This window comes from Mytilus californianus, unplaced genomic scaffold (genome assembly GCF_021869535.1).
Source record: "Mytilus californianus isolate M0D057914Y unplaced genomic scaffold, xbMytCali1.0.p SCAF_2, whole genome shotgun sequence".
NCBI lineage: Eukaryota > Metazoa > Mollusca > Bivalvia > Mytilida > Mytilidae > Mytilus > Mytilus californianus.
The window spans coordinates 133,122,686-133,137,172 of NW_026262668.1; the positions used below are offsets into that span (position 1 = coordinate 133,122,686).

Consider the following 14,487-nt stretch of genomic DNA (forward strand, 5'->3'; position numbering starts at 1 on the left):
GTTATAAACAGATGATAAGCTATCAAATACGAGATAGTGTATCAAATATAATCAGATATTTGCATCATACATTGTAAGATATTGCTCCAATATAAATCTGTACATATATCAAGACATGACGAAAGACAATCTCTTGCGATGTTCTGGACTGAGGGCAGGTTGATGGATAAGTGACGGGGTAAAAAAGTTTTTAAGTAATTCAATAACCCCCCCCTTTTTAATTCCCATGAGATGATTAAAAAAGGTACATAATAGAACATACATTATACATTTATACAGTTTTGCAAGATAAAATTTTACAGACTATAAATGTTTGGTTATATTGATTACATTCAAGAGACGGAGGAAATAATCTTCTGAATAATAATCTGTTCATTGTCAATCCTTTTTCAAGTATTATATCATTCTTAGGATGTCATGTATATGTCATCGCCTTCTCCTTCGTGAAATAGAGGTCGCAGTTGTTCCTTGATTCTCGAGAAACCAGACCTTTGATTTGGATCATACTTCCAACATTTCTTCATAATGTTGTAAAATCTTGAAATAAATCAATACACAAATAATTAATGAAACAAAGATTTAACATGGCCTAGGTCGTAAACATATGGGTGTAGTTGTATTATGATATGATCAAACGATTTATATTGCGGATTAAGGTATCAATTTCAAAGCTGAGTATTTTTATACTGTGATGATTTCAAATCAAAATACGATAAGCTTTCAGGACAAAGGACTTTGAAAAATACAAACAACTCAGAAATTGAAAAAATAAAACATAACAACACACAATAAGTCGTAAGTAATTTTGCACCTTGTCAAACCACCTGTCTTAATTATAAATAGGATTGTACCTCATTTTTTCCATAATGCCCCATAATTATTACATCACTAGCTGCTTATGGAATTATATTACTCAGTTGATACGACTTTCAAGAGCTTGTCTTTATATGGATTTTTGCATCAAATTATTAATAACTTCGTTATGTTGAAATTTTGCATTACTAGGAAGTAACCCTCGAAAGTTTTGTGTTCGGCATCATGACGGATGCAATTTGTTGAGCTAATCTCTGTATTAGTTTACAACACACGAAAAACTCTCTCATTTAACTACACAAGTTTTAGCTTTCGAAGCAATAATCAGAAAACGTAACATAATGACAAACAAGTTAAATTATTTCAAGTACACTCTGTTAAGGCTTAAATGAGCTCTATTGAAGAGTTTATTCGACACAACTAACATAATTAGTTGTATGACGAATTTTACCAACACTTGAAATAAGTTCAACCGTAAAAATAAGCAGTGGTATTAAAAAAAAACCACATGAAATTAAACATAAACTGATTACATAAAACTAAGAAAATATTTGTCTGAAAAAGTCTATATTCTCAATATATAAAATCTGTTATTTACAACTTACATAACCTCACAATACTCTGGTCGGTTCATCCTGTTTCCTGCTTTCAGGTACTGGAAAACTTCGCTGCTCATCATTGACGGGTAAGGAGTTTCACCTAGTCGACAAATATAAGTGATGGTTATTCATTGTATTGATACATAATATTCCCGTTAGAAAGCAATGTTCAAATCAACTTTAACCATATGAAAGCAACATTGTAGGGGATATGTGATGGATAAGCGTAAGGCCATGAAAGTATGTCCGCCTTTTCCGCTGTTTTGTTTTTATGTAGACTTTGCTTTTGTCATTGATCAAAATTAGAGATAGCAAACTAGACCAAAATTAGGAAAGTAACATGATGATCCATAAATAAATGATGTAAACATTCAACCCTCTTTCTATTTTAACAAGAACACTTAGAACTGGCGAAATAGATTTTTGTTTTACGTAATTGTTTTGCAAAACATCTTCTACTGAGAGTCAAGTAATTAATATTTTTCAGTCAAAATTAATTCAAAAATAAATATTTGGATCCGAGTAAATTGTTAAAAGAACAGAAATGCGCAACAGTTTGTTTGCAGGTTAAAAAAAAAGAAAAAGAAAGACAATAGTCACTCATTCTTAAAAGTAACTATTAAAATACGCACAAATCAAAAGAGGACCCAAGTTATACTTTCAATGAGGTAGGTCTACTTTTCCAAGAATAAATTTCAGACCAAGATCATTTTCTAAAACTTCTTTAACCTTTTCTAAAATCACAGTATCATAGGCCATTGACTTACAGCTTCCATGCCTGCCTATGTTTATTATGGAAGATTAAGATGTGTGCTTCGATTGGCCCATTGGTTAAAGAAGGAGAAGAATGTAGAAAACAATACGAGGACCGACGGATGAAAAAACGATGGGTGCCAAGTGGATGCTAAAGGTCCAACTGACCGTTCTAAAACATTTAAAGACTCAACATGATGGTACAGGCTGATATCTGAAATTAAACAAAAGAAAAGGAACTCTTTATTAGAGAAGGTAAAAATTACCAATAGATATAGGAAGATGTGGTATGAGTGCCAATGAGACAACTCTCCATCCAAGTAAAAATTACCAAGTTGGTATATTTGAATTGTTTACATCGGTTTCTATGGCTTTATAAGTTTAACGTAGATGCACAATTTAGGATTTTTTGCATCTCATATACGTGTTTATACTTAAATATTGAGCTTTGAGATATCTGTAACCTTTTAAATTCAAAAGACACATTTTCACAAAAGAATCGATTGTGGTAGGTGCAAATACATGTGGATCTTGTTTCAGTCATTTTTCAATTAAACGTTAGGCGTAATAATTATTTTATTTACGAAATACACTAAAAAAAGATTTCCTATTTTTGTGTGTGTTATCTATGGTAATTAGTTTTCAACCTCTGAAAATTTATAGTCTGCCCTTCCACGGAATACGTAAGTAGAATTTACTAGTGTTTTTTTTTCTTTTTGAAAATTCCATTTGACAATGAATCAAACAATAGTTATATTAAGTTGACATAAGGCCTAAAATGATGATTAATAGCAAGAAGATACATTTGTCTTTTAAAATACAACTGTCATGCAAGGATCGTAATGATGCTATGTGGATAGGTTTTCAAGAGCTAAATTAAAAGCGCGTCATCCAAACAATGACTTCAATTTTCACAATTGAAAAAAATAGGGGGGTGGGGGTTAATGGGGAGATAATCCCAGAATCCTGACTGGGTAATAATCAACAATGAAGCTTGCATGTAGTTCAGCTTAAACATTTAGAAACAATTATTTCCATTATTTCAACTTTCCGTTCATTTTTTATTTGTGATAATACGCATATACGTCTTGTTGTAGTTGAATTATAACATACCTAACGAAAAAATCTCCCATAATACAACTCCATACGACCAGGCATCACTCAATTCCGTGGCTTTGTCACTTGATGTGATACATTCAGGTGCAACCCATTTTACTGGGATATTTTCCTGTTATTTAAATGTTATGATAATCTTTAACAGAAATATATGTATGTTGACGTTGAGATTTCTTTTCCTTGTTGTGTCTGAAATTTTTAGTCCCATATATGTTTATCCCACGACCTCATTTATATGCATTTTGTACTGTTTGCAATTTAACACACATATATCGGTAATAGTCTTCTCATGTCTGAGAGGTGTACGCCACGAAAATATGAGATGACTGTATATAACTTACATAGACGCAATGAATAATCATCTTATTTTTTTTTCTTATTCTGAAAGAGCAGTTTGTTTTGATAAGATAGAAAAAGTTATACTTTCAGATGATGTTTTATAGTTATAGATTAAGAATGAAATCTTCATTGCTTCTATTTTTCTGTCATCAAATTGACACCACATCACTACTTTTGTGTGGTAATATGAATTGCTGTTCTATATTGTCTTTTTCTTTTTTTTATTTGCAAAAACTTGAACTTTTTTGCTGATAATGAAAAAACTTCTATGTAAGTTTATATAAAATCACAGAAGTGTCATCACTTTATTATAGAAAATGAAAGTCCGTTTAAAGGAGACGTGACACAATTTTTTTTTTTTTTTTTTTTTTTAATTAATTTATTAATATTGGTCAAAAAACATATTTTAATAAATTTTTCTTGTCAAAACCTCATTAAACGGCCTTTTTATGGTCAAATAATCCAGCGCGTGTCGTAATCTTTGATTTTTAATTAGATACCGGTCACGTGATCGTGATGACGTCAGTGGATACAAGCTGAGAAAATGTCTCAATATGGACGAAGTCGATCACATTTCTGCATAATTAAACAATGGACGGTGTTGACAGCAGTTTTCAAGACAACTCTCAAACTTTAGATATTCGACCATATCAGTTTGAGCCGTTACTTGTTGAAAATAATCAAGCAGAAGATATAAATTCGTCATCCGAAGAGTCCGACATTGACGATCTTTCAAGCAATATGCAAGCTGTAGGATCTGCAAAGAATAAATGTTTGTTGTTAATTTAGTTTTACAGAACTTTAATTACTGTGATAATTAATTAAGACATATAAATACAAGTGAACGTCTTAGGTCACACAATGGTCAATTGCATTTCTGAATAATTATGCGGTCTTAAATTACAATTATAATGAAATCAAAAACATAGAGAAATATACCTAACTTCTTAACTCCATTTTATTTGAGCTTTCATGGATAGTTGTCTGATTAGCAATCAAATTTACCACTAATAAATTGGTTCTTAGATATTAATTTAATAATTTAAATTAGTTAGTTTGCTAAATGTAGCGTTCAAGTTCAAAAGTTTATTATAGTTTATTATAGTCGCACCACATACATACACGTATAAACACAATATGAAATATAATGCACATTTTAAAATTTAGAATGCATATATAGAGATCTGTGTAGAAATATATCACTACTATAACAATTATTTCACTATAAATCAAGATATATTTCTTAAAAAAATGTTTGAGTTTAACAGGTAATTGAATTACATTATATAAGACAAAAAGAGAGGTAATAAATTACCTATCACCTAACCAAGTATGTTGGGTGTGAAATTTGAATTACTGAAGCAGTCCCCAATACATGTGTAATAAGTATGACATAACAGGGGAAGTATTAAAAGCAAAGTTTTGAAACAGTAAAATATATTCATGTATTTGTCTCCTCCATAATCATCCCATTTAAAATGTTCTAGGAGTACTGATTTTTTGTTGTTGTGATATTTGTTATAATGTGTATATCTTCATGCAGTCTATACTTATACATTATCTACTAATCCCAGGTCTGTATCAATTGGATTTATTTCCATTATTTAAGTTAAAACTATATTATTCAGCTTCATGTCTTAGGCAATATAAAGGCTTGCATACATACACTAGCCAAAATATTTGTTTTTCATTCAAGTCACCTTTTGCATATTTCACCTCAATAACCTTGCATCAATGGTCTATCATTTTGATAGTATGACTTGGCATCTCTTCACAATTTTTTTTATAAAGAAATGAAATGATTTTCCATAAATAAACAAAATAATAAGGGTAAATAATAAAAACTTAATTGCAATACACCTTTTATACATGCCTAATTTTTTTTTTAGAATCTATGTACCTACTGCAGGTTATGTTTTAGTTAGGGAGACTGACAGGCATTTACATTTTTAATTTTCCAGCTTTTTTTTTAATTCTTTTCTTACTTTAAAAACATTTCTTCTTTATTGTCTATTCATTTTGCTTATTATACTCCATTCTTTACAAAGTAAATCCAGCAACCCATTATTTCCTATCCCCCCTTTTTAAGCTGCACTATCAGTCCTTTTTTCTCTATTCTGTAAAACCCCATAACCGACAGTCGGGTATTGTTTATTCCAACAGGTAAAACAGATATGCATTACGTAACTTATGTCTGTAACATTTGCTCTAGTCTATTTTCCAACCTCACCTGTGCACCCAGCAGGTGATCAAGGATCATGTACACAGATTCGACGCATATTACGCAATATTGCGTATTACCTATGTCCTATCTATCATCACCTGGGGGCATGACACCTGTAGCTTTCAACTTCAAAAGGTAACCCAGCATTGCGGATAAAGTGTGCCGCATACCTGTAACTTCTGATCGATGTTTATGGATGTATGTCCAATTTCAGTGTACACACCTGCACACGTGAACAGGTAGTGAGGTACACTAAGGAGGTACACGATACCAAATTTTAAACACTGAGATATATTGGGCTATACACAAATATGACGAAACTATAAAAAATAATATTAAAAAGGGACGCAAAAAAATATTTGCGAAGATAAAATAAAAAATATTTACGTCAGCCTTTCTCCGCTTCTCATAAGCTCCCCGCTTAGGTATAGGTGGCCTTGGCTCAGCTGTTGTTGGTTGTGTCAATGGAATGTCAGGTACCGCATTTGGACGGAGTTTTGGCTTCATGGTAGGACAGCCCTCGAGATTCTTCATAACTTCTGGGTCACGATCGTAACATGCATTTGTAAAGTGGGCGGAACAAAGTCTATGACCAGTGCTTGGTAGGAAGTCCCATCTCTTACAATAGTGTGTCCACGCCTTCCTGGTTTGCGGGTTACTCGGAAAACGGAAAAAAAACTAATTAAACTGTCCTTCTTATGCCTATTGTTGCATCCACTGGCAGCACACAGAACCATTTTTAATCACTGTCATGGGTTTTGTTGGAAGATATTCGAAAATGAAATTGCGCTAATTATGCCTATACACCCGTCAGTCAAATATGATTGATGAAACCACTGACGTCACAGCCTCGTTCTGAGTGATTTCCGGGATTGAAATATGCATAATTAGTATGTCGACAGATCGATACATTTAAATTCATATTTATCCATTTAAACGATAATTATATTGCTTTCGATGTTTTTTGGGGGGTAATTATGTGTAAATAAATATTTATTTCAAAAAAAATAAAATAAAAAAAATCATGTCACATCTCCTTTAAGTGGTTTGTTGATGTTAGATTGGCGTTGTTGTTATGGTCACATTAAAATTATAGAAGGTTTGAATATTATTTATTCGACAAAAACTCTAACTCGACTGATTTATACATATTTGTTCATTTAATAACACGTCCTTTTGTTTTCATGTGGTTATACTTGATTAATTTATTAGAATCAGAAATATGATGTGTTCATTTAATAAAAATGCATTCTTATACGACGGCCTTCTTTCTCTTTGTAAACAAAACTGTATTCTAATTCCTACAAAATATGCAGTACACGTGCTATGAAATGCACAAAAATCTTTTACAAAAGCAAGTCAATATTCTACACTTTATATTTATTTCTTTCATCTAAAGCATCTTTGTTTACTTTTCTTTGCTGTGGTACCTCATTACTCGATCTACAGCAGTTAACCGGATATATAAAAATGAGAAGATGTGGTATGATTGCCAATGAGGCAACTCTCCACCAGAGACCAAAATGACATAGAAGTTAACATCTGTAGGTCATCTAATCATTCATACTTGGTTTTAGAATGTACTTGCTTCATAATATAAAATAATAACAAGGAAATCTCAATATGTAACTTACGTGTATATTATTTACATTTTGTCCTATTTCTTCGTGACTTGGACCAAATCCAGCGATTTTAGGTTCAAACAGTTTATTCAGTAAAATATTTCTTGCTGCAAGTTTTCGATGAACTATCTAAATAGGTATGAAGATAAATCATGAAAAACACCTGGCTTAATATATTATGAAAAAACTCATCAAAGACTATTATTATGAAAGAACTATAAACAACTGTCATACAAGTGGGAGGTTTAGCTAGCTATAAAAACAGGTTTAACCTTCCGAAAATGCCTGTACCTGTTAGTCAGCAATATGACAGTTGTTTTCCACTCGTACCGGTGGTTGATAATGTTTGATTTTGTCAGTTATTATGCACTTCTTCTGTTAAAATTTACCTTTGATTCGGTATTTTTGTTATACCTTTTTACACCAACTATGACATGGAATATAAATGTTTAGGAAAAAATGAAATGAAATAAAAGTTATTTAATTACTTACTACTATACCGAAGGGGACTACTAGCTTTAAAACATCATGCAATATCGCGTTTTTAAAAGAAGCGATTTAAAGATTTTTCACATGATATATTTATTTATTTATTTAAAACAGAAACTATTTTGCAAAGCAGTAAACGTTAGTTGGATGTTTCAATAAGAAATCTATACTTTCTTTGTATTAATAAGTAAAAAAAAACAAAATTCCTTTAGAGAAAAAAAACACTGATTGTGTCCCTCTTAAGACAATCTTTTGTATGAAGCTGTATGATCCTTTCAGGCCTATCATTTGTTTGAGTATTGTGGAGTATAATTTGCAGCAACAGTGACTTTAGGGACAGGAGTGGTTTTTTCCATGCAACAACTTCACGTACCTTTCTCCATACTATTTGGCAGGCCTGCCTTTTACAATATTTTGATGATACTTTAAGGATGTAAATATGATAGAAGAGTTCCTGATAAAATTAATAATAATCTAAATGGAACCGATTAATAGACCTAGAAAGTTAAATTGATAAAAGTGTTATTTTCAAATTGTGTTTGATTTGGGTATCAAATCCCCGTTTATGTTCTGTCGTCTAGCCAAACTTACTTTTTAGAAACATACCTATGTTTCAACTCATTAACCGGTTTTGATTTTGTGACCCTTTACCACACAACGGTGTTTTGTGCCAGCGGAAACTCATGGTTCCAAACGTTTCACTTGGAATCAGCTAACGCTTGTCTTTGTGTGAACGCGAGAAGGGCACAAATCACGTTAGAACTATCAAAGTAATATCATACTATGTTTCGTGGACATCAGTAGATGGATTTCTTTAAAGAGAGAAAAATAATAAAGGGCATTCATATTTTTTTGTCATGATTCTTTTTTATTGTTTCAAATTTCTGTTCAACGAATATATGATAAATAATTACACGCGAACTTTTTATCAACCTAATTACGGTGGTAATATAGGAGCTGGTTTGCTTCAGGTGCTATAGAGATCACAGGATCACTCCGTAGCATGTACAAACCTAACAAGTATTTAAGAGATAACTGTATTGCATTTTAAGCTTTGCCTGTTTGAAAATTGAGGTAAACGGATGTTTCTCTGCTTAACAAGTCCCATTTCTGAGAGAGAACAACGAATTGTCGTCCTGTACGTGAAATCCTGAATATATAAAAACAGATACCTCTTTAGAAGCCAAGTAATCCATTCCTAAGCATATACCATATGCTAATCTTGCTAATTTATCTGAAATCTCCGCAGTAAAACACTCTCGCACAGTATCCAGGTATTGCTTTAATGTCCCATTGTCACAATACTCCAAAACCATAATATCACCACCTAGAATCGAATTTGATGCCAATTCAAAAAAAAAAAAAAAAAAGGAAAAAATTGGTAAGGAAAAAGCGACATTAAAAAAAAAAGAATGTAAATCCGATGTTAGAGGATTACTTATGGAATGTAAATAAAACTGTATATAATTCCGTGCGTGCGAATGGCTTTTCTGGATTAAGGTAGTAATACACTGTTAGGAATGTGACCTACCGAATTAGACTTATCACCGGATTTGTATTACATGAACAACAAGACGGGAGCCACAAGTGGAACAGGATCTGCTTACCCTTCCGGAGCACCTGAGATCACCCCCAGTTTTTAGTGGGTTCGTGTTGCTCAGTCTTTAGGTTTCTATGTTGTGTTTTGTGTACTGTTGTTTGTCTGTTTGTCTTTTTCTTTTTTAGCCATGGCGGTGTCAGTTTATTTTTGACTTAATGAGTTTGAATGTTCCTTTGGTATCTTTCGCCTCTCCTTTAGGAGTTTGGTTTCGCATTTTGGCTCCGGTTACTTTTTCAAATATGATAGCTATTGTAAAATAAAATAGATCACTTTTTAGATAGCTGAAGAATAATATAGCCTTCAAAGTGGGTTTATATGAACATCAAGATTATTGTTTGCATGTTTTTATAGGCAATATTCTGTTGGACAGTCCGTATTTTGACATCAGTACCGACTTGGTCCAGACTTATTGTAGTGTTTTCCAACAAATATTTTACTCTCGACCTTTTCAATTCAATGTATATGATTTTTTTTGACCTTTTGATAGATAAATGTCAATGGTTTCAGAAAAGGTATCAATCAAATGGATTGAAATTCTACTTTGGACCAAATTCTTGGGACTTATGTGACATTTTCACCCCCACTGTTTGCAAAATTTTGTATCAAATAAATGCAGATATTTGCCATGGATACACCAAAAAGAGATTATATTTCTCCGTTTCAACTATTAGAAATCAAAGACGATGTTTCCATACATATGCACATACATGACACAAACAGTAAGCCTTATTTGTTAGAAATCAAGGGAGAGCTTTTTTAGCCATGGCGTTGTCAGTTTATTTTCGACTTATGAGTTTGAATGTCCCTTTGATATCTTTCGCCTCTCTTAACGGTTACTCAGTTAATGAGAATAATCCGTTGGTAAAACTGTTTTTGATGAGAAATCTGTTGTTCAATTCAGTATGTCACTTTTCAGCTATATCAAATAAATTATAATGTTAAAATCAAAGAAAGAGGGGGCAGTAGGGCCAAAAACAATTGAAGTTTAGAGAAACATTTAAAAGGAGAAAGTACCACATTTTTGACCACTTGAAATCAAAGATACAAAAGTATTTTTGAATCTACCAATCCTCCAGGTGTTCAAAAACATTTTTAGTTAGACACATATCCGCATTTACAGTTTTGAATTTGGTCTTCTATATTTTCGTTGGGGCTTCAGACCTCTTGCATTTAGTGCAAAATCGCCAAAATAGCCATGATTAATATTTAGTAATGAGCCAATGCAGATGTATTTTACAAAGATGTCATTGCGAGGAAACATGTCATTTTGAATAAGAAATTTGCTCATATATATTTGTCACAAAAACAATATGTGTATAATGGCCATTTCTTATCAAACATGTCGATTTCAACATGTTTATGACTACATATATATATCACAAGTGACCTTTTCGCACTTAGGTATCATGACTGTATCAACACAATCTTCTTTTACATTTCACCTTTAATAATATTGCTCAGTTACTTTAAATTTACATTATGTGGTGTAATTGTATTTTTGTTAATTTAGGAAGTGCGAACAATATGTTTATCAGGTTAAATAATTTCAATGTATGCCAATATATTCAAATTTGAATGCAATCCGTTTTATGTCTATGACTTCATATTTTGAAAATATTTGACGGACAGATATATCTTTATCTGAATCAGTAATTTGTACAGAAGTCCATGTCCTATGTCATTATAATGATAAATTTTATTTGAGTTTGTACTAATATATATTTTCAAATTGAAAATGAATGCGTTTTGAATATAAACTAAATGCTATCGTCATTAACTTTTAAAACAACACAACAAGACAGCATAAAAAGCACGTACGTGCGTCATCCTCACAAGATCCCTTAAACTCCAACACATTCACATGATGTCCAACCTTGGTGGCGTAGAAATTGATTTTTGCTTTCATCTCTGTTCTTTGTATATCAGTGCAGTCCTCTGAAAAAAATTAACATTTGGTTAATACCCCGTAGAGGGAACTATTGTATCAAACTACTTGCACAGAAATAACAATTAATAATAGTAAGTGTTAAACTACTTACACAGAAATATGAATTTACAGTTTTTCCAAGTTAGAAGTATTTTGAATACTTTATGTACTTAATAGATATAAGATGAGGTATGAGTGCCAATGAGACAACTCTCCATCCAAGTAACAATTTATAGGAAATACACCACAAGCACGGGGACACATTAAACCTGCATTCCATCAACATTTTAATGTTTCAATTTTGATTGGCAGCAGAAAAATACATTAAGGACCACAAGTATGAAAATCGTTCATATACATTTTGTGATAGAAGTTCCAAATGTTTCCCTATCTCTTTCAAATGTGACCCAATATCATAGTGTAATTTTTGTAAGAGATAAACATTTAGTTTTACCATGAACAGTTTTAGCCACAACAGTTTCCTCCAAGTTTTTATTGGTATAAAGTTTAGCTCTAAATATTATTCCAAATTTCCCTCGTGCAATTTCTTCTTCTAAAGACAACTTGTTACGTCTGATGTACCAATGTTGTTCCCCTTCAAACTGTACATCACCATGGAAATGAACATCTCTATCAAAGACAGTTGAGATGGCACGATTCTACAAATAAAAGAATTTCATAATAATCAAACGATTCATATTTAGCTCCGATGAAAACCATAACAAAAATAAAACATAAACTCTTAAAGAAATGCTAGAATTTATGAATGATAAACATCTATGGCGGTATGCGATATGTTTATTTTTGTTGATTTAACATGAAAAAAACGCTCTGGAATATCGGTGTTACAGATGACCATGGATATGGTCCACTTGTAGTAGCATCAATCTCGTCATGTTATCAACCATTGCGAATTCACCGAATTCCTTTTTTAAATGTATAACGAGTTTTTACCTGCCCTGATCCTCACGAAATATGAAAATAACGGAGCAGGAACATCTTCAACTTCCAGAACGTTTGAGATGGGGGTTCATGTTTCTCATTCGTTAGTTCTATGTGCAGTGTGTTATTAGAGCACCCAATTTCACATGTCTGAGATTGGGTTCATGTTTCTCATTCGTTAGTTCTATGTGTAGTGTGTTATGAGAGCACCCAATTTCACATGTTTGAGATGCGGTTCATGTTTCTCATTCGTTAGTTCTATGTGTAGTGTGTTATGAGAGCACCCAATTTCACATGTTTGAGATGGGGTTCATGTTTCTCATTCGTTAGTTCTATGTGTAGTGTGTTATGAGAGCACCCAATTTCACATGTTTGAGATGGGGGTTCATGTTTCTCATTCGTTAGTTCTATGTGTAGTGTGTTATGAGAGCACCCAATTTCACATGTTTGAGATGCGGTTCATGTTTCTCATTCGCTAGTTCTATGTGTAGTGTGTTATGAGAGCACCCAATTTCACATGTTTGAGATGGGGGTTCATGTTTCTCATTCGTTAGTTCTATGTGTAGTGTGTTATGAGAGCACCCAATTTCACATGTTTGAGATGGGGGTTCATGTTTCTCATTCGCTAGTTCTATGTGTAGTGTGTTATGAGAGCACCCAATTTCACATGTTTGAGATGGGGGTTCATGTTTCTCATTCGTTAGTTCTATGTGTAGTGTGTTATGAGAGCACCCAATTTCACATGTTTGAGATGGGGTCTATGTTTCTCATTCGTTAGTTCTATGTGTAGTGTGTTATGAGAGCACCCAATTTCACATGTTTGAGATGGGGTTCATGCTTCTCATTCGTTAGTTCTATGTGTAGTGTGTTATGAGAGCACCCAATTTCACATGTTTGAGATGGGGGTTCATGTTTCTCATTCGTTAGTTCTATGTGTAGTGTGTTATGAGAGCACCCAATTTCACATGTTTGAGATGGGGGTTCATGTTTCACATTCGTTAGTTCTATGTGTAGTGTGTTATGAGAGCACCCAATTTCACATGTTTGAGATGGGGGTTCATGTTTCTCATTCGTTAGTTCTATGTGTAGTGTGTTATGAGAGCACCCAATTTCACATGTTTGAGATGGGGGTTCATGTTTCTCATTCGTTAGTTCTATGTGTAGTGTGTTATGAGAGCACCCAATTTCACATGTTTGAGATGCGGTTCATGTTTCTCATTCGTTAGTTCTATGTGTAGTGTGTTATGAGAGCACCCAATTTCACATGTTTGAGATGCGGTTCATGTTTCTCATTCGTTAGTTCTATGTGTAGTGTGTTATGAGAGCACCCAATTTCACATGTTTGAGATGGGGGTTCATGTTTCTCATTCGTTAGTTCTATGTGTAGTGTGTTATGAGAGCACCCAATTTCACATGTTTGAGATGGGGGTTCATGTTTCTCATTCGTTAGTTCTATGTGTAGTGTGTTATGAGAGCACCCAATTTCACATGTTTGAGATGGGGGTTCATGTTTCTCATTCGTTAGTTCTATGTGTAGTGTGTTATGAGAGCACCCAATTTCACATGTTTGAGATGCGGTTCATGTTTCTCATTCGTTAGTTCTATGTGTAGTGTGTTATGAGAGCACCCAATTTCACATGTTTGAGATGCGGTTCATGTTTCTCATTCGTTAGTTCTATGTGTAGTGTGTTATGAGAGCACCCAATTTCACATGTTTGAGATGGGGGTTCATGTTTCTCATTCGTTAGTTCTATGTGTAGTGTGTTATGAGAGCACCCAATTTCACATGTTTGAGATGGGGGTTCATGTTTCTCATTCGTTAGTTCTATGTGTAGTGTGTTATGAGAGCACCCAATTTCACATGTTTGAGATGGGGGTTCATGTTTCTCATTCGTTAGTTCTATGTGTAGTGTGTTATGAGAGCACCCAATTTCACATGTTTGAGATGCGGTTCATGTTTCTCATTCGCTAGTTCTATGTGTAGTGTGTTATGAGAGCACCCAATTTCACATGTTTGAGATGGGGTTCATGTTTCTCATTCGTTAGTTCTATGTGTAGTGTGT

The 14,487-nt window shown here is 33.1% G+C and overlaps 1 protein-coding gene and 1 long non-coding RNA gene across 2 annotated transcripts in view; both read right to left on the minus strand.

Annotated features, from left to right (window-relative positions):
* Positions 1-391: 391 nt before the first annotated feature.
* Positions 392-14,487, minus strand: part of LOC127731083 (uncharacterized) — a 54,769-nt gene continuing 40,673 nt past the window's right edge. Inside the window, exons 16-22 of the mRNA XM_052239943.1 lie at positions 11,937-12,141; positions 11,374-11,490; positions 9,128-9,282; positions 7,479-7,595; positions 3,279-3,393; positions 1,419-1,512; positions 392-537 (exon numbers count right to left, since the gene is read on the minus strand). Of these exons, the coding sequence (XP_052095903.1) occupies positions 408-537; positions 1,419-1,512; positions 3,279-3,393; positions 7,479-7,595; positions 9,128-9,282; positions 11,374-11,490; positions 11,937-12,141 (933 nt within the window). The 3' untranslated portion in view covers positions 392-407. The remainder of the gene's footprint in view (positions 538-1,418; positions 1,513-3,278; positions 3,394-7,478; positions 7,596-9,127; positions 9,283-11,373; positions 11,491-11,936; positions 12,142-14,487) is intronic.
* LOC127731084 (uncharacterized) lies at positions 3,970-7,390 on the minus strand. The gene is made up of 2 exons (XR_007995490.1): positions 6,232-7,390; positions 3,970-4,377 (listed from the first exon to the last, which is right to left on the minus strand). It is a non-coding gene; the product is annotated as an uncharacterized LOC127731084 (long non-coding RNA).